Source organism: Plectropomus leopardus, chromosome 4, assembly GCF_026936395.1.
Source record: "Plectropomus leopardus strain MGB_pleo_1.0 chromosome 4, ASM2693639v1, whole genome shotgun sequence".
Lineage (NCBI taxonomy): Eukaryota > Metazoa > Chordata > Actinopteri > Perciformes > Serranidae > Plectropomus > Plectropomus leopardus.
Genome location: NC_142179.1, coordinates 31,643,594 through 31,665,000, shown reverse-complemented (window position 1 = coordinate 31,665,000; position 21,407 = coordinate 31,643,594). Strand labels below are relative to the sequence as shown.

General features: G+C 37.7%; 1 protein-coding gene across 1 annotated transcript in view; it reads right to left on the bottom strand.

Annotated features, from left to right (window-relative positions):
- txnrd2.2 (thioredoxin reductase 2, tandem duplicate 2) overlaps nt 1-20,802 on the bottom strand; it is a 27,825-nt gene extending 7,023 nt beyond the window's left edge. Inside the window, exons 1-12 of the mRNA XM_042488093.2 lie at nt 20,664-20,802; nt 18,949-19,014; nt 18,793-18,849; nt 18,527-18,671; nt 17,909-17,983; nt 15,678-15,756; nt 14,610-14,672; nt 14,240-14,310; nt 9,142-9,161; nt 8,733-8,824; nt 8,461-8,635; nt 1,248-1,384 (exon numbers count right to left, since the gene is read on the bottom strand). Of these exons, the coding sequence (XP_042344027.2) occupies nt 1,248-1,384; nt 8,461-8,635; nt 8,733-8,824; nt 9,142-9,161; nt 14,240-14,310; nt 14,610-14,672; nt 15,678-15,756; nt 17,909-17,983; nt 18,527-18,671; nt 18,793-18,849; nt 18,949-19,014; nt 20,664-20,739 (1,056 nt within the window). The 5' untranslated portion in view covers nt 20,740-20,802. The remainder of the gene's footprint in view (nt 1-1,247; nt 1,385-8,460; nt 8,636-8,732; nt 8,825-9,141; nt 9,162-14,239; nt 14,311-14,609; nt 14,673-15,677; nt 15,757-17,908; nt 17,984-18,526; nt 18,672-18,792; nt 18,850-18,948; nt 19,015-20,663) is intronic.
- Between the last annotated feature and the right edge of the window lie 605 nt (nt 20,803-21,407).

The window sequence follows — 21,407 nt, the reverse complement described above, 5'->3', positions numbered from 1 at the left end:
GAAAAGATGACAGACATATTTGGTTGAAGCACAACTCATCAAAGTGAACTGTCAATCAAAGGAGTGTGTGTGTGTGTGTCATGAGGCCTGGGAGGCAGGAAGGAAGCACACAGCTGGTCATGGTGAAAAAACAACACTGACGTTACATGCAGCAGGTAGAACTAGTATTAACATGGCTGGTTCAGTTTGGAACAAACCGTCACAAAGCCAATGATTATGAAGGCGGCCAGAACAGCCTCACTTAAAGACAAAGTTGGTAACTTTTATAAAAACAAAACAAACACTATAAGAAAAAAAATTCATATTTGCTGAAACTCTCTATAATCGCACAGCTCTAAATAGGAAGATAATCTGTTATAATATCACATGCCTTTGCCTGCTCTATTGACTGAAAGCATTTCTGATGGCCTTACTGCATGTGAAAAAAAAAAAACAATCAGAGCAGAGGAGTCTCTATCGAAACTGTCAATCACTGCCCCTGAACTGCTGTCATACTATCAAAGACAGCGCTGATCAAACATGAATCGATATTGTGTTACTGCATTGTCTACTTCTCACCTCATATGTTGTCAGAAATAAATTTTAGTGTACTGTTTAGCTGTTACGTGAGAGATAGTGAATAAAAGAAGGTCCGGCTGGTGGGTGGTGCTGGGTACTCCTTTGTTTCTGTATCCAACATGGTGGCCTTTTTTTCTAATCTAGAATTTTCCACCTCTTTACAAATATGTGTGACCTTATTTCATGTTAAGGACCTACTGTTTGTTTTAGAGATAGCAAACAGATCAGGGACTTTGGAATATTCTTTTACAGGAAGTGTGGAAAAAATTTTTTTTGGTTATTTACCTTGATATTAGTATATACTGGAGGTCACTATTTAACACTGAAAACATCTTTGACTTCAGTGTCATATGTTCTACCTAGGACAGTTTATTTCAGTTAATAAATGACATGCAAATTTTAGGGATTTTCTGTCACGAAACAAAACTAATCCTTCAGAGCTGATATGCATAAAGGTTTTTTCCAGATTTATCTGATAGAGCTGACAGGCCTCTGGACCAGCAAGTCAAACTAGAAAAAAAGCATTTACAGTAACTGTGATGGGTGTGAAATTACAGCAACTTTGGCAAAGTGTGTTATTTTACAGTCAAAGTTAAGACTAATATTATGTATACAATTACATTTTTAAATCTGTGACTGTTATCAGGAATGTTTCTGCTGTCTGTGTAGTGTCTGCTTACAACGCCTACCTCGCCAATGTCACCAAAAGCATAGATGTTTGGCACTGAGGTGGATTCGTCAGCACCCACAACTATTTTCCCCGTCTCTTTTTTGAGTTGCACGCCAAGCTTGTCCAGGCCCAGGATTTTGGTTTCAGGGGTTCTGCCTGAGGTCAATGGAAAGAAACAACACAAAGAGAATATTACATTACAATTCAAGAGAGATAGAGGTGTGCATCGATATATCCCACACCTCAATTTAGTGATCATCAAGTCTCTTCTGTTGTGGAATTAACATTTTATTATGCATACTTTTATTGTTTTGGCCCACCAGCCGATGGAGACATAAAATACAATGCTTTTCAATGTATGTAATATTCATTAATTGGAAAAAAAAGACAGACATTTCAACATAGAGCTGATGTTTTGTACAAGTCCACTCTATAAATATTTTTTTTTAAATAAATAAAATATCAGTGTGTCAGAAATCAGCTTGTTGGTTGATTCCAATATTTCATTTTAAGGCTAATATTAGCTGATACCAATGACGTGTTGATATATCATACATGCCTAAATATTGTATTAAGTTTAAATTTTTAAACTCAACTTTAAAATTTTGACCTGATGGTGGCGCCTTGAACATCTCTAGCAAATTTCATTGCAATCCATCCAAAAGTTTTCAAGACATTTTTACTCAAACCAAAACTGTCAACAACATAGTGAAACTACAGAGAAGTTACTAGGATCCATCCCCTGAGGACCGTGAACGATGGTAGAAAATCCATCCACTAGATACTGAAATATTTCTGTCTGAACCAAAGTGGTGGACTGATATTGGCATTTGAGGAGCCATATCACATATGTGGCCAAAAATGCTGAACATTTGCCCAAACAAGCCTCTCAAATTGGGAGGATTTGCTGCTTTTCTCTGTTCCATATCATTTTAAACTGAACATCTCTGGGTTTTAGATTGTTGGTTTGGTTATTACTAGATTCAGTTTAAAAACACTATTGTGGGCCATAAATTATAAATGAAATTCAAATCCCAATTCAGAATTTTTAAATCGAAAACAACAACATCTGGCCAGCAGAGAGAAATAGAGACAAAGGTAGAGAGGAGAAACTGATGGGAATTGGTATTCCATCAGTCCCGCAGGACAACCAAAGGTGTGATTTCTGACACTTCCTGGGGGACGGCTGACTGATGCTGTCGACACAGAGTCTCTATGGTGATGGGCTATTGACCACTCGCTCCCCCCTCCTCTCCATAGCTCCTCACAACCTGCCTGGGTAGCATAATAAACACCCGGCTCTGAGCTACCCATGTAGATGCTATCGGACAGAAAAAATAACAAACCCCCGAGACCCCTTTTCCTGGCTGGAGCCGAAGAACAACGTCCTGCCCCTCTCCTCAGACCAGGGGGGGCTACAGGGACCTGTCTATTGCTCCGCAGCATGGGTGGTTGAAGGCGATGGAGAGCACAGAGAAGGACGAGAGAGGGGAAGTAAGGCAGTCATGAGCAATTCCCCAAAGCAAGACTTGTAAATATTTTCCTGTTCTATATGTCCACAACGCTAGAACAGTCTGCATACATGACATTCCAGCAGTGGTGTCATTTTTAGTGAATTATAGGATTTAACTATTTACATTTTGAAACTGAACTTTGTTACTTGCAATTGTGTTTCAATTCTGCATTTAAAAAAGCAGGAATATGTAGATTGACTAAGAGTGATGGGCAATCAGCGATAAAGAGCTCTCAGGCCTTAGAGATTTCATTTGTTTAAGTATCAAAAGCAGCACATACACAATTTAGAGTTTAATGAAGTCATCAACAAACCGCAAAATATTTATCTATGTATTTGTCAGAAATTATCTTGTGATGCATCAATACCAGCTGTATGAACAGTTAGTGAATGAATCACAAAACACATACTTTATATGGATATGAAATAGGATTGATGTATACAATTATTTATTTAAAATATTTATTGATTTGTTATTAAATTAACTATATTTATAAATTATTACAATTTTTCTTTTATAAAATCTGTCTTTTTTCTTTCTGCTGCTGAAGGCCATGAAATGTGTCTAGAGAAATTTAGTATGTTTTTTGGTTGGCACTGTTTTAGTCAAACAAATTAAAGTTACAAAAAAAAAGAACCCTCATGAGTTCTGAACACATTCATTAAGTTTTAAACCTGCCAGTGAAGGATTTATACTTGTCTTTAAATTCTTTATTAAACACTGTAATACATGTTTAATACTTTATCAGTGGCTTTTGTGCACCTGTTATAATTGGAGAGGTAATAATTAATGACAAATACACTAATAATGCTGTTGTACTAATCTGGCAAATACTCCTGGAGATTTATTTTCCTATAGAATATCATTTTTAAGAATTGGTATTTGTCAACTTTTAATTTGTGAGTTGCTGTCATGTTTTGTAGCTGTGCAAAGTGCCACACATTTCAGCTTAATTTAAAACATGATTTGGTTAGTTAAAATGTTAAAAACGTTTCGTGTAAAATATATGCAATATCTTTTCAGACAATGTTCTGTTCTAAACTTCTAGATTAAATTATACTAAATTTGACTGTTTTCTGAGTGTTTTTATACTTTAAGACTTGTCAACCAGTCTAAGTGTAGGCATGCATTTAAATGTTAGTGAAATTAGTTGTTAGGTTAAAAAAAAGTTTAAATAATGCATTTAGTCTGAGTTTCAGTTGAATTTGTGTCCAGTTATGGTCTGCATCTTTTTGAAGCTTCACCTGCTCGACAAGAATACATGTCTGCAGCTGAGACATTAATTCCTTGATATTTCCTGCTTTGAAAATACAGAATTTCAGCATCATTTATTGAAAAAAAATATTATGATTGACCTCCAAAAACCCATATCTGTACAATCTGACTGGTAAGTGTAGACTCTCTTTACATATCTGGCCTTCCTGTCTGTAACTCCACTCACTGCTCTACTAAAGCGCTGACCGCAGCTCCATTGTACGGCGAGGACACAACAACACAGGCTGACTGATAAGGGGCTTGGTCGGAGCTGACACACACACACACACACACACACACACACACACACACACACACACACACACACACTGGTCAGTCTGAACAAAGTCTGTTGTGACATTTAGAGGAAGTCTCTCGATGGCTAGGCTAATTAGCCACAACAACCCTCCACGAGCTGAAATGAGAGCTGAACGCTTATCTGATCAATCAAATGAACAAAGACAAAAGGGAGAGCAGTGTGAGGGGCAGAGTGTTTTTCTTGGGGGACTAGATGGTACAGGATGCCAAAAATTGATTATGTGTCCTATTTCAGGCCAAAAAAGATTTTAAGATGCAAATTGATTAAAGACTTTCATTGATGTAAAAAAAACAAACAAACAAAAGAAAACGTGTAGAGTTTGTGCATAACAAAGATGTCAAGGGATGGGGAAATGAGTTTGGTGTGTTGCTGCTTTTAATTCATGACTACATACATACTGTGTGTCTTTCTATTGGTGCACGAGCTCCCTGAGCCAGGAGGAACACCAGCATTGTAGACAGAGTTTAAAGCTCCTGAAAACCTATTTTTTCAATCAACATTTTACTGTAAGTGATGGGATTCTACAAAATGCTATTTTCTGCCAAAGTTTCTCACAATTTCAAAGTGGGCGGGGTTCAGTAGGAAGACGGTGATGACATGTACTTGTTAGCACCAGTCAGATTTAAAAATCAAAATGTGATGTATTTGCTAATGTCAGAAATCTCAATCTAATTGCTCAAACCAAACACAAAAAGTCCCCAAAGCAGTTTATCTGACTTTTAGATTGAAAACCTCTTAATAAATAAAATAAATATTATCCAAACTTTAACTGATTGTTGCTTATTTAGTGATGAATATTTGATGTTATAGAAAAGCATCCTTGTGTCCATAAATCTATGAATCCCAGCTGTGCCTTTATTCAGTGCAACAGTGCTCCCTCTTGCATGATGTTCTTTCTGCATCTTGTTTTTCACTATTAATATTGTTGTTTTTGCTCTATTTATCTTGTACATACCTTGCTTAGATATCCCTTTACTGCTATAACAATGTAAATTTCCCTGTTGTGGGACTAATGAGGATTATCTCATCTCATCTTATCTTATGATATTACTTAAATACTAAAAGATTTAAAACAACATTTTTATAGTTTCTTCAAAGATCTAGTAAAGCTGGTGTTTTGTTTTTTTTTGTTTTTTTTTTGATTGGACGTTCAGATCAGACTCAGCAAGATTCACAAGATCACACATTTAAACACATACTCATGCATGAGTGTTTGGCTGTGCATCTATGTTAGCCCAAAAATTAAAAGGGGAAAATGCCTTCTAAATTTATCACCATTTTTCATGTAACACATTTGCTTGTTTCATCATGTTTACACCTATGCTATGCCATAATAACAAAAAAGCTAATTCTATTTATTTCTAGATGTTCAGTTTTCCATGCCTTTCAGCCAGTTTTGAAAGCTGATACTGCTGCAGCAATTTGATAATATTCAGTGACTCACAGTTACCATGTTTCCGCCAAAAAAATAGGAATAATGTAAGAGGCTATTTTTGGTCACTTCAAACGTTATCTCCTAAACACACTGCCATGTCGTGTTTGCAACAGAGAGCAACGTTCTGGGATGTCATCAATAAAACTGAGACAGGCAAATGTCTTTTTTTAAAGTAGGAAATGTTTTCAAATGACATCCTTCAGTACTGTAGACTGTGGGGAGGAGAGAGACGAATGTGTCCACTGTCCGCATGCAGACAGGAAATGTGGAAATGTTCTGTTTCCTGGTATGTTTTCTGCTGGCACACCTGGACAGGGGAGCGGCCATGAGACCAGGAAGGAGCAGGGGAAAGGTGGAGGGAGGCAGGGCTGTGGAGAAGGATGTGGCGGACGTAGGTGATACTGTCCCCCTGTCCCCTCTGGCCTTTAATAACTCCACAGAGGCCTGGGACCCTGCCTGGCCCCTAGTGTAAGGTCACAGTAAAGGGAAGTGGCCTTGTACTCATAACTCCTGCATGCACACATCAAAGAGCAGAGGCTGCCGTGTTACTGGTTCTCACTGAGCTGTATGGGAACAAAGGCTGTCATGGATATTGGCTGGGTGAGTCCTCGCAGGGGTTCAACTAGTAGCACTAACAGAGGGATATTGCTGCTGGTGTTACGACTTAATATGTGACACTGTTTTGATATGTTAAGGGACGTAAAGCTGCGCCGATCAAGTTGATGACGCTGTAGGGCAAACTAATACAGAAAAATGGAAATAATTTGCTGCACATGATGTAAAATCTTATGTAAAAAGAGGCTAAAAACAGGTTAAAATGCACTTTGGTGCACTGTGGACTTGAGTCAAAAATAATTTGTCCCAAAATGTCAAGTGTTTTGCTGAGTTTGGGTGAGAACTCTTGTTCGAATGAAGACAGGAAACATCAGGCTCGCAGCATCTCACGCATGTCAGGGCACCTACTGATATTACTGTCAATGCATACATCAGTCTCACCAGCGGTCTCACGCTGAGACGATGTGGGAATTGAGCCACAGGAGGGAAGAACGAACGTCATCTCAGCTGCAGGGTCACACACATCCTTGTCGCTGTCACACGCACAGAGCGAGAGACGACCCTCCCTCCCAACAACACTCAAAGTGACAGTCTGGCCACTGGAAAAGCCTGGTAGTCAGATTTTCAGAAGCACAGCGTTATCTTTGAAAACCGCTCAACACAAATAAGCAGTGACCCTGGCAGATGTTCCCTCCATTGTTACTCATACTGCTGGTGGAATGGGAGAAGTGAATGATAAAATAAAGAATGGATGTATAAGAAAGAGGAGGAGGAGGAGGACAGAGAGCCGCGGGAAGGGATGGCAGTGACAGATGCAGGGTTTGTTTCCGCAGAGCTGGCATGAGCAGGAAGGCCCAGAGAGGCAGAACAAAGAGGGGAACGTGGTGACCCTGTGCCTGGATGCATCCTGCCGTTCTCTGACCAGAGAGCCACAGAGCCAGCGGTGGGTGATTAACACTTCCCCCGGCCGTTCCCATCACTCAGGCTTTATTACTTTGTTTTCAGCCTTGATTCCTCTGCTATATGCTGACACTGCACTCTATCGAGCATGACGATGATATTGATGTTAGCAGGGAGAACGGTCATTTCAGTGTTTTATCTAAGTGATATATATGGGAAAAAAAGGCTAGTGCACATGTAATAATATAAACCTGGAGAGGATTTAAAATAAGGGATAAGGAGTTTGTGATTGTAGTGTGAACTGCATCCATTTACTATCAATTTTGCAAACTTGCAGTCAGGTTTGTCATAATTCAGGCATTTCAATAGCTGATTTATTTAGTCTTTTGGGGAAGGTCAAATTCAAGTCTCAAGTCAAGTGATACAAGTCAGAGTCAAGTCTCTATCATGTCAGATTTTTTTAAGCATATAAATCAGTTGTATGTTGTAATAGAATAATAAAGATTATACAACAGGTAGATCCAACCCACTAGACATCTCAAACACGATCAGATCAGTATGACAGTATACCGTGCTCATCACTTAAAATATTGTTTCTCTTTACATGGACACACTGTGACTTCCAGAGCTGAATCAATCTTACCACTGAATGTGCAGAAGGTCTCAAACATATTAATATGAAATGTTTCATCGGATGAAACAACCTTAACTAATTTAATCTGACAAATCACTTTAAATAAAATAATGTTAGTTCAAGTTGGCAGGCTGACTCACAGGCACCAGAAATCATGTTGACAGGTCTTTAGTGTGCTCATGGAAATAGAGATAACACTGGCAAATTTATTTTTTTTCCAGAGAGAACTGCCCCACAATATGAATATTGTAATTATATCTTTTATTTTGATAATAACTGTTGTGTAATCACAAGTGTGACAATAATGACAGTAAAGCACAGTCTCTCATGTAGTATTGCTTGTTTTTAACATTTTCCTAATCAATAGTGTGATAATAGAGGTGTGAGGCTATAAAAGAAATGTCTGACACTGTCTTATTTCATTGGTCATGTATTAAAAAGTCTAAATCCTTTGCATATCCTTTACTCATGTGTTCAGAAGCAACACAACGAGACTCTGCCACTTCAAGATGTTCTATTTTTAAACCGGAGCCTACTAACCTTCATATGGAGGGACTGTTTCAGATTTTGGTGAACTGACCCAAACATGTGACCAAAATACAGCAACATGCACAGACTCACCAACAGCCCACAGCACAGAGTCGTAGATGTCCTTGTGTTCATTGCCTGTGAGGTTGTCCGTCCAGGTCACCTGCAGGGCTCCAGAGGACAGTTTGTCCACTCTCTTTGGTACACACTTCCAAGCAAACTTGGTCCCATATGCTTCCATGTAGTCCGTCACTAGACCTGCCATTTGCTGCGTAAACCAAAGGAGAATATCCACCTTCAAATGTGACAAAAAAATCACTATCATGATTAGACAGAGCATGCAGAATGTATGCAGGGAGCAATACCTGATCAAACCCCCGGAGGGCGATGCTGCGAACCATCACTGTGGTGTCCAAGCCGATGCCTGTGAGGAAGCCTGCACACTCCAGAGCCACATCTGAGCAACACCAAGTTGAGGATGACAGAACTTTTTCTGATTTACAGGTACAGTCACACTTGAGATGTGGCTATACAACATGCTTGCACAACAATAAAGCAGCTTAAAAAGAAAGAGAAGTCACAGTTATGCAGCAGCATTAACCAAGAAAATTGGATTACAATAAATTTCACTGTTAGAAAAACTATTTAAAACTGGTCTGATGCCAGTGTGACTTGTATTTTTATTAAGTTAATAACTAAAACCATTGCTTTGCTGATTACCAGCAGACTTATACAGCCGCTTCATTGACAATCTCTCTTGCACACAAAGGATACAGCTGGCTCCAACCACAAGCCTGCAGAGCACAAATAAAGAGAAGCTGTTAGCCAAAATATTAATACAACAAAAATGCATTTCATCATTTGTGCAGCCCACTTTGGCCAACTAAAATAAAGCAAGTCCAAAGCTGAAAATGTTTACTTTAAATCCTAGAATTAGAGAGGTGATGAATTACAAAACTTCACAACCGCAGAGGGAGGTGAAGACGTGTGAGGAACATGCAGAAAACAGGGACAGTAAAAAGTATGTGTGCACTTGCTGTGTGTGTGTGTGTGTGTGTGTGTGTGTGTGTGTGTGTGTGTGTGTGTGTGTGTGTGTGGTCCAGGTGAATCACACATCTAATCCAGCCCTCAGATGTGCAGCGTTGAGGAGGGCTAATTGCCAGCGTTTAGGCTAATCCCTACAGATGGGGTGTGCCATGTTAAGGGCTCAAGTCCACACATCAGGCGGCTGAGTGATGCCCGTCACCCGCATGGAAGAGGCCCGTCTCTCCATCTTGTTTTTACCTTTCCGACCCAGACCACCTCCTCTGACAGCTCAGGCTGCCTGCGGCACATCCTGCCTGTGTCCTTGCTAACACCAACCACTAAAAGCCCCGGTGCCCATTTTCTTTCTGTCTGTGTAATGCACAGCCGCACTTAGCACGTATTGTGTAGCGGCTTAAAGAAGATTAAGCAAAAAGCTTTACCTTGATACTCCACTTTCATCACTGAAAAACTGTCTCCTTTCCCCTAACCCTTCTTCCTCTTATTGTACACTGGTTTGGAGTCAGTACAGCTGCTACAGTTGTTGTCTAAAAGATGATACTGTAAATCCTTTACAACCTGTCTGACCCCTTCCAGCCATGGTGACATTTAGGGGGGCATGCAGGCACGTTTGTGAGCAGCCTTACAGTCTCTCAGGCTGTCTGGTTAATGGAAAACCTGATGTATGCTACTGAAAGCCACCTACAGATATCTCAAAAAATATGGGAACATATTATGCACTACTTGGAAACCAAATTATATTACCCACATTGCAGAATTTGATGAGTTATTATGCAGTATTATTATGTGTAATGCATGATAATTTAATAAACCGCTTACAGCATTTTGTTTTTGTTTTTTTGTTTATTTGTTTTTTGCACAATATTTTGTTTTCTGTGCATGTGCCTATATCTGTTTTGTTTCACTGCATGTCCAGATTTTTGTGGGAAAAATATAAATTAATAAATACATTAAACCAAAAATATAAAAAAGAACAAAAGAACAATATTCGATCAGGTGGATAGAGAACTGGGAAAGTTATTTCCAGTTATGAACCGCACATATCTATATTATCTCACAGTGATAATGCCGGTATTGCTTAGGTCTGTTCTGTTCAGTCTTGCTTTAACAACTGGATTTTAAAGAGACAGTCCACCCCAAATTAAAAAATACACATTTTCCTCTTATGTGTAGCGCTATTTATACAACTGTTTTTTTTGGGTGTAATTTGCAGAGTGCTGGAGATAGCAACTGTAAAGATGTCTGCCTTCTCTCCAATATAATGGAACTAGGTGGCACTTGGTTTGAGGTACTCAAAGTGCAGTGTAGTTCAGTACAAAGAAAATAGTTCCTACATAAAATTGCTCACAACATGGTCTGTGGATTATCTTAAATAACTGGGTCTTTTATTTCTGGAGAGACACATTGCTGTTGATTTTTTCAAATGTTTTTTTTGTTTGTTTTTTAATGTTTGAGCACCCCAATATGAGTGCCATCCAATTTCATTAAATTGGACAGAAAGCAGACAACTCTACTGCTGATATCGCCAACACTCTGCAACTCACATCAAACAATCTAGACTGATAAATAGCCCTACATTTTTGAGGAAAATATGTAATTTTGTTTTGGGGTGGCCTGTTTGTTTAAAGTGTGGGAAACTCCGAAACTCAGTTCTGCGTGTACAGGAACTTCATATTACAGCTGCACAAAAATGTAGCAACATCAATTCACTCCCAGTTCCACACTTTGATTTCCATCCATGTTTCAGACAACACAGTCATGCTAGATTAAAGAAACTGAAGCAAAACGAAATGTGTCTAACAAAGGGAGTAACTGTTAACCTAAGAAAAGGCGAGGCTGTCTTGTCCGTGTGTGTGGCTAATATCTCATTCAAGACTGGACTCCCATTTGAAGTAACATATTGGTCAAGGAGCCTCACAACAAACAGAAACATTGTTAAACTCTTGAGGTTTGGCCCCTGACAGTGGAGTGGTAGGATGTGGTTGGGAGATCAAGCCAAGGCTGCACTGAACCCACAACTCCTGAGGAAGAAGGTTTGCTATTGACCGTCTGTGGCAGCCTGTTAACCTTGGGAAGTCCCTCAGAAGCCCAAACACAGATAAACACTACATGTGGATACTCCTGTATATCTGTCTAAAATGTGGGCGGTTTTGTTGCAAAGAGTTGATGCGAGTCCAACTTAGATACTTTTATCAAATGCTGCTCAGACTTCCTGAAGGCATTTCAGTGTGCCCACACTCCCATGGGCCACACATATTTAGGTCACCGTTTTTGGTTTATAGTCTTGCCAAAGCTGCATGGACCACATGACAATGCAACAGTTCGTTTAACCTGCCTTGAACCAGCGTTTCAACCATGAAATTCTAAATGCAACAACTGATACATTTTTTATTAAAGTCAAGTTGAAAACATATAAACCTACAAAAACCTAATAAATAAACTAATTTAAAGTTGCCTGCATGTCAGATCTCTCTCTGCAGTCAAAAACAAGACACCTTTAAATGTAACCACTTCTACATTTCAATTCCTACAGATCTTCCTGGCTCCATTTTCATCACAGAATAAAAGCTGAAATTGTATTCAAAGCATGAGACAATTAACTGGTTGATAAAAGATTTCACGAAAGGCATTTAAAAGACCAATATTTGAATTAAATTATTAGCAGGGCATTTTAAAATCCCTTTATAATCCTCTGAATTACATGGATTCAGCAGATTTATATTTTTACATAATAACACTTCTGATCTGATAGCTTCTAATTCTCCAAGGTTTCCTGAAGAGTTCTGAACATGCATACGTGAATGCACATATATTTTTGTATATCAGACTTGAATTTCTATGTATCTTGATGCATTGATCTGTCAGTTGGGAGAAATATGTGTTTGGCAGGGCACCTGTATGGCCTATGTGGGACATTTTCTTACAATGTTCACACACTATAGCAAAAAAAAAGTATGTAAAAAAAGTAAAGAAAAAACAAACAACAAAAAAGTTGAATAGAATATCCTCATTCAAATAAGGTGCGAAAACAATACATTTAAAGAATTTTTCATTAAAATGTTGCAGAGAAACAGTTGTTTTTTTAAATGAGATTTTTCCTAGATTGTTATATTCAAAAACCTTCAATAAAGTGCTAGAAGTTCTGCAGAGAAACACTATTATTTTAAAGTTGGGTTGTTGTTTTTTTTTAATTATCACACCCTGCAAATGTCTTTTTCTCTACAATAGCTGGTTATGCTGCAATGCTTTGCAATACACTGCTTAATGACATTCCCAAAAAGTGCGCTCCTTGTCACATATACAACACAACACAGAGTTAGACCGACAACACAAACCCCTGGTCTGTCCCAACTCATTCAAGTACTGGCCTATCCCCAGACCAGTATCACAGTCCTGCTGGCACGCTCTCACTGCTCTCTCCTGATAGCATGATGATGGCAGCCACCTCCGGGTGTCAGCCCCGGGGCCAAATCTGTCACTCAGGTGTGCATGTGCTCCAAGATCCATTAGACACCCATCACTCGCCTGCGACCCCATCCTACAGCAGCCCTGCCGGCAGAGACAGCCTCTCGGACCTCACCTGCACAGCTGACAGCTTTGCAGCACATCAACATCTGGCCAGAGTGGTTTACCCTGATAGAGGACGCTAAAGCTAATGCTAACTCACAGCTAACCCCCTTAAAGCCTGCGGGGACATAGAGGACTCAACCGACCATCACACTCTGACATCAAAGGACTTCCTGAGCTCAAGTGGTCTCTCTGAATGGATAATTCTTCCTCAAAGACAAATGTGTTTTGTTGAATGAGTGAATGCTACAGTGGTAATTGTTTAAGGATGGCACCTATGATAATTTGTTGACTATAAATGATTTTGTATTGCCACCAAGTGGTCAAAAAACTGAATGGCATACATATTACTTCAAACATGTTACAGCGGAATACAACACAATTATAGGAACTGATGATGCTAAAATACGGTTAAAAAATGGGAGAAAATGCTGCATTGCCAAAATTAAGCAAGCATTATTTATCAGCCAAAACAATTAAAATCTGCATTAAAAAAATAATTAAAAACGATTAAAAATTCCATGCCCCAGGTGCAGACAGCCTAGATACATACGAAGCTTAAAAATCAGAATAATTATTTCCGCTTATCCGTCACCATGAGGCAAACAACAACCACAACCCAGGTATCCCACAACCACTAGTCACGTCTGCGCGTTGTGCCAAGAGGAAACATCAGGGAAAGACCAATTAACCAGGTGATGACAGGGGCTAAATGGCTGGATTAAAGGGCTTGTTCTGTAAAGGTCAGGATGCACGCCGCTAATCTGAATCATGAGGCGAAGACAGGTCGACAGGAAGGGAGAAAAACAAACTCCGTGTCACTGATGAATGATTACAGTGCGTGACAGTGGGACGTGTTGTGTCAGCGAGCAAAGGTAGTGCGGTGAGTTAAAGCGAGGCATTAATACTGCAGAGGTTACAGGTTCTGTTTCCCTTGTAGCTCACTGTAAAAGAGAACGATGACAACGATCCTACACATACAAAAGAATGTATGCATGCAAGGGAAATATTATTTCGGGACTGAAGCTGAAGCAAAATATTGTTTTTTAATGTTAACAGTTTTCAAAAAAAGGAGAGAAAGAAGACAAATCACCAAAATGAATACTACTTTCAGCATTGTGGAATAGCAGAAACTGAATGCAGAACATCATGGCAGCATATAATCAGTTGTTGAGGGCACTGACTGGCTAATATCTGCCTAATAATACAAATTATTTAATGTGTGTGTGTATGTGTGTAGGTAAGTGAAGAGTGTCCTTACGTTTTTCCAGGTGACTTCTTCAGCCAGAAGATGTCGTCACTGGTGATGCCGTGCTCAATTGCTCCTGGGACCTGCAGCAAGTATTAAAGCTATGAGCACAACCATGCACCTCTCAACAGATCCATCAATAATGTTAAACACAACAGTCTGCTCTCTACAACCTGCTATTTTTCTGTGTGTTAAGGCTTGTACGTGTGCCATAGTGTAATGCTTCCAAACCACAATCTCCATTACTTGAGTGGTTTTGGCATCTCCATTGCTGTGGGGTTTCTTTCTCATTTGTTTTTGTCTACCTGGTAACCAATCAACCACACATCACATTCTGGCAGAGGAAAAGAGAAAAACATGAGATGATATAAATGCCACTTACATCTGTGGGGTAATTAGGCCGTCCACCTGTGGCGATCACAATGTTTTTGGCCGTCAGGATCATCTGTGTGAGAGAGGAGGGAAATGTGAGGTAATAGCTTTTGTTCATATCCTTTAAAAAAAAAAAAAAGGAAATGTCAAATGAAAGCAAGTGGTCTTCGCAGTATTCTGCATTCAGGTGATGACGGAAACACTTTGAAATGGCTGAAACAAGCAACAGCACTCTCAGGAAGTACGCAGGTGTTGAATCTGGATTTTGCACTTTAATATCTTAACTAAATAAGATGTAGAAAGAAACATAAATGTCATTTACATGCTTAATTTTATGGGTTGGGTTGAGCTGGGTAGGGTAGGGTAGGTTGGTAGGCATGAATGAATGAATAAATAAATGAAATAAATAAAAAAATAAGTGGTGAATTTACAAAAACATTTTTAAAAAAATTGTTTCAATACGACATTTCCTTGACATCAGACACAACATGAATGGGCTTATTCAGCAATTATGCTTAAGTTTATGAACTCTGATACCTAGCAAATCTAGTGTAAAAAAATAATGAGTCAACGCTGACCCACTCTGTGCTTGAACTATTCATCACCACGATAGGCTCCCTGTTTGGACTGTGTAGTTCTTTTTTACTGTTACCGAGCTATCTGGCAGTAATGTGTGTTTTTTCAATATGAGTTTTTTTTCTCATAAACTAAAAATTTTAATCTCAGAAAACATCTTCTAAATTCTGAGTTGTTGTTTTTTATTTATTATTACCCTCCATAACTGTCCTAATATGTCGCACAGATTTAAAAATGTACTAATCAAATGAGAAATATACAGACGCAGCAAATTAAAATTACACTGAGAAATTGACTGACAGTAAATACATAAACAAGGAAGCTGTATGCAAACATACAGTAGGATGCAATATTATTACACGTTTTATTTAAGACATATAAGCAGCTTCATAAAAACATGTACATAAAAACATTCTTTACAAAGTAATTCACACTTTTTTCAGTATAGTAAAATATATTCTTAATAATTGAGTATATATGGATAAATGGATGAGCAGCTCACCTCTTTCCCTGCTTTAGTAAGTCCTCTAACAGTGTGTTCATCCACCAGACTTCCTTTGATGTTCAGATACTTCACCTTCCTGCAAAACAGAGAATAAACAGCCAGTTGTCCTTGGGGTTGCTTAAACTTTTTGAAGTGCAGATCACACAGTAACTTGTGCATTTATTCACAGCGGCTGCATCATAATTTCTGTAACGTATTTCCTGCTGTATACTCATACTAGACTGCATCTCTTTCATGTGCTGAAATGTAAGATAACTCTTGCAAAGTTATCTCAAAATACACGCAAAAAGAAACACCAAAAAAAATACAATATGATTGCATAGAGTAGAGGCTAGACCAGGCAACACAGTATAGGGAGATCTTGTAGTATTTGTTACTGGGTATGTTCTGCATCTGCTCTTATACCAGTTATTAACAGCACAAGGACAGGGACTGTAAATTAGACACTGAAGTATATGGATCAGTATTGTACATACTGATCTGCTGGATGAAGAGTAGAGAAGAGGCTTATGCTACAGAGGTGGTTTGTGAGATTTCTATGGACATTTCTATCGACATTTCTATGGACACTTTTTTCCAACATAAACAACACACAATTTAAACATTGTATTTCATAAATTCTGCTATTTATGAAATACAATCCCTATAAGAAGCAAAAACATGTAATAACCACATTTCTAGTCTATGAGAGACACAAGTCAGCAGAATTTGTATTTTAAAAGGTTTTGTTTTTTTTCATTTTTTTCATTTGATATGAAGCCGCATAATGATTTTATTTTGATATTATTTTAATATGTGATTGGAAATGACTGCTAGAAGACAAATTTAATATTAGCCACATTTGATTTCACTCTACTACATTAAATATAAACTGCAAATTTCAGTTTTCAATTCAATTTAAATACCCCTTAGTTAACAGGACAAATATTAATTTGTTCCTTGCAACGATACTCTAACTGTTAAATACTACTCACACCAACTGAACGTTATTGCTTGCAGGAGAAGTCTGACTTAATTATTGATGATTCAAAATGGGACATTCATTAAGTATCTGTGCTCATTTATCATTATATTTGTAATGAATACACTTGTGTAAAGTAAGTGCTTTGCAGTGTGGTTAACAATGCCTTTGTGCTTTTCCGAGAGCCTCTCAAGGCTAATTGTTAATTAAAAGGGGTTTAAATTGTATTAGAAGCATTAATAATATGCCGAGTCCCAGCGAGTTATCTCACTGGAATGGAAACACTTATGGTTAAGCTTGGGCACATTTCACACAGAGGTTAACACCTGTTTGCCCTCCAGCCAGCCACTCCATCAACATGTGGTCGCTGACTATCAATCCTTCAGCTGTGTGCCAACAGAAATGTACAGCCTTCAGCAATATTTCACGTCATATTAAGGAGAAACAGGTCAATGAAGATATGGACATTATTTTATTAAAACTCTGTCTTAATGAAAGTTTATCAGGGAAAATGAATGGAACATTGAGGGATGAAGTGTGACGTGATAAACTGGTGAGTGATAAACAAGTGACACCAGGGACTGATTTTAGAAGCCAGGTTGATACCGCAGAATCCATGAGATCATTCTTTGATTTAAATAGATATTTTGTTTACATATTCAATACTTTAAATACTATAAAATATATATACATTCTGAAGAAAAAATGCAACATTTACAAGAATATAAGATTTTTTTGGGGCAGAATATAAATATTTGGACTATAAAGGAACACAATAACTTTCCTCTGTAACTAGGGCTGCAGTTCATTGAACTTTTACTGAAATTACAATATGGCTGAGTGCAATATCCAAAGGTCAGGAGCTGCAATTTTTTAAGAAGGTAAAATGCACCACAACACACCATTATTAATAATGCATTGTGGTGCTACAGAGATGCGCCGCCTACTAATCATATTCCAGAGGTAAGAGAACATGCTTGTTTGGTATAGACCCCAGTGAAAATCATCATCATCATCACTTTTATGTATTTTCTTTTCTGTAAATATGAAATTCATAAGTTACAATTGCTAAAATTTAGACTCGTATCCCAAACTATCTGTCAAAATACAAGCAATATGATTATTTTTTGCATATCATGCAGCCCTTACTGAAACTCCTTGATGCAAACTTCTGCCTACATTATCACCTTTACATAAATTATAAAATGGAACATAAATATTGAAATAAATAAGTCTAAATAAAGCAAGTAGAGCTTGTGACACTTACTTGTCTTGGAGCTGAACTCTGTGACCCCAGTTCAGAGACCTGACGTGGTTTTGCACAGCCTCTGCCATGGTGGTCCTGGAAAACACACCAGAGGTGTTCATTTAACACACACTGCATTTCTGACCAAACTGACACGACATTAGATAAATTATGATCAAAACAGAAATACTGATCAAACACTATACATTCAAATTTAAAAAGTATCATTTCAGCAAATGTATGCACTTTTTACATAACTCACAGTTTTGGTTTTGCTCTTATGATTTAAAGCTTTTTTTAAACATTTTTTAAAGATTCATCCATCTGTCTGGTATGCACTCATTCCCTTATGAGTTGAGCTTTTATTTTGGAATAGATCATCCTACAGGCAATACATTAACTGACACAGAACAGAGTTACATTTTATCTAAGCACCTTAACAAAGCAACTGCATCAATGCAACCGCCACTGTAGACTTCATTTTGCATCCAGCGGTGGCATCTTTGTCCTACTGCACATATGTCACTAGATGGTGCTGTTTAGCTACTCATAAACATTTATCAATCTGTTTTTATCAGTTAAGAAAACTTTTCCTTTAAAACTGATACAACACAAAGGTAAAAGTGCTGACTGACTTACCAGTCATGGCAGATTGGCCCTGAGATCTGCCAGCCGTACTTCTTAGCATCTTTGAGAGCAGTGCCAAGCAGAGCAGCCTGGTGCATGAGCTTCTTAGGAATGCAGCCAACATTAACACATGTACCACCAAGACCCCACTTAGTACCTGTTTGGACCAGCATTTCAACTTCACAATGGTGTCTCTAAATCTTCAAATTGTAAATTTTGGTAATCAACCAGAACAACAGGATCAGGAAAGTTGTATTTTTTTTAAATATGTGGTTTACCTTTAACAGATGGCTCCACATAATCTAGAACAGCAACTTTCTGTCCAAACAGTGCCGCTGTAAATATAGATGTATATACTGTCAGCGTATTATGAGAAAGAAATTGCTGTGCAAAGCATAGATGACCAACCATCAAAGAAGTTCAGAGGATCTCACCTTCTTTGGAGCAGGCGAGGCCTCCTGAACCTCCACCAATAACCACCAGGTCATAGTCATACTTCCCTGTGAGAAATTAGAATCAGAATCAGGCCCAGATTGATTCCTCACTCACGCTATTTCACAAAAAGCTAAAAGACACTCAGTTTCAAATGATGCATGATATTTACCCTTTTTAATGATTTTCTTACACAAAGATTTAATACTGATAAGAACAAGATGTGGTTTCTGTGAATCTGAGACTGAAACTCTTAAACATATTTTTTTTTGTTTCAACATTTTTTTTTTTGGTCCAGCATTAAAAAAAAAAAAAAAATTTAAATGCAATTAGGTAATTAGTTTCTGCGAATCATTTCAGAATTGGATAGCAGAAAAGGACCCTCAAGCTCCTAATGTGGAATATGATGATATTAAATTTGGTGTTCTGATGGCAGATTAAAAAAATTAGACATGATGTATAATTGTTTGATTATTTTGGCTAAACAATTTATCCATAGATGTAGATTTTTTTTAATGCTGGACCATTACTTCTTGTATACATGGATGAGTTTCTAAAGTAAAACAAAATAACAAACAAAAACACAAAGATGTATTAAGACCAAACAAGCCTTGCACATTTATGATTACATTACTGTAATCTTTCCTGAATATGCCTGTGACTTTTAAAAAGAATCAAAAATTAATTACTAATTTATGTATTTTGATTTATGCTCAGTCGATCATTTGTATTGTTCATATGTCAACTTGATGTAACGGCCAGATAAAGCTTTGTTTAAAAAAAAAAGCAGACACGATAGAATTAATGTAAATATCCATAGATCTAGATTTTTTTTTAATGCAGGACATTTTTTTCTTTTATTGATGAATGAGTTGGGTTTTTTTTGTTGTTTTTTTAAGAGAAAATAACAACACTGAAATGTATTAAGACCAAACATGCCTTCAATATTCATAATTACACTACAATATTATTTCCTGGATAGACCTCTAACTTTTTTTGTATGTATTGCTAATTGATCTATTTTGATTTATCCTCAGTTGATAATTTGTACTGTTGCTATGTCATCTTGATGTAACTGCCTGAATTTATTTCCAACTAAAGCTTTTTTAATAAAATAAAAAATATATAAATGAGCATATGGGAGGATAAATAGCAGAAACAGTAGAATTAACACAAATAGTTTAGTCTTTAAGAACCATTTAATATTGCATTTCCCTCACATATGACGTTTTTGTGCAACACATATTACCAAATTATCTCTGATGACGTAGAAATCGCTCAACTCCAGCATCCACACATTTAGCTCCTGGAAGTAGCACATCGATAGAGCAACACTTGTACAGCTGTTCATGGACACAGCTGTATTCAGCTTTATAGCGTCGAGCGAAGCCAGTTTAACCACAGAAAATGAAGCGGTGTGACAGCTGACGGTTCAGTGGCTGCTTAACTGAAACACAGCAGCCGGGAGAAATGCGCTTTAACTCTGGTTGTCGCGTTAGAGTGCAGCTGGGCTTTGATGGCAGAGGACAGCAGGTGAAAGTCAGAAACACTAATTAGCAGAGCAAATAATAACCAGCAGATCCACAAGTTAGTTACATCAGAGTTACATCAGCACCGCAGATTTAGCTGCGCACCGACACAAACAGCTCCAGTTATTAACCTCAAGCCCGTTCTGCTCTCTGTAGATACATGACACAGTAGAAAAACACATTGTTACCTGTAAGGTTTCTTGTCAAAACACGAAAATAATTAGTCCTTTTCCACCTGTGCCTGCCTCTACAGAAGGCAGCCATGTTGTTATTGTGAAAGGACCCCGGCCGGAACTATAGTGTCTAGAGAATTGCCTGAAAAGAAATGGGTCGCATACGACTGTTAAAGATATAAATATATCTTTCTTCCTATCCTTACATACAGTCTGTGGTCGTACACAGAGCAATTTCAATAAAAAAAATGCGTCTGTAAATTATTCACTTGTCATTTTAAATCAAAAATTACAATTTTACTAAATATAATGGAACAGTCCTGAGACTGAATGCAATTTATTGATTATGGATGTATTGAACAATGGCCACCTTTTGCAAAGATTATACAGTGGTGGAAAGTAACAGTGCATTGACTCACGTACTGCACTTTAGTACAATTGTAAGATATTTGTATTCATCTTCCGTGTTTCCATAATATTTTTTTCTCTATACTTCTATTCCACTACAATTCAGGAGCAAATGTGGTCCACTTTATACTCCACTACATTCATTTAATGCCTTTAGTTATCACTTTACAGACTCAGATTAATCATACAAAATATAATAAATGATAATGTATTATGATAAGGATAAGACTTTATTCGTCTTTTTTTTTCAAAATTCACAAGCTACCTGGCAATATAAAGTTTTAAAAAACACTTTATAACTCACACTTTTACCAGCTGCTACATTAAATATGGTGAACACATTTATCATCA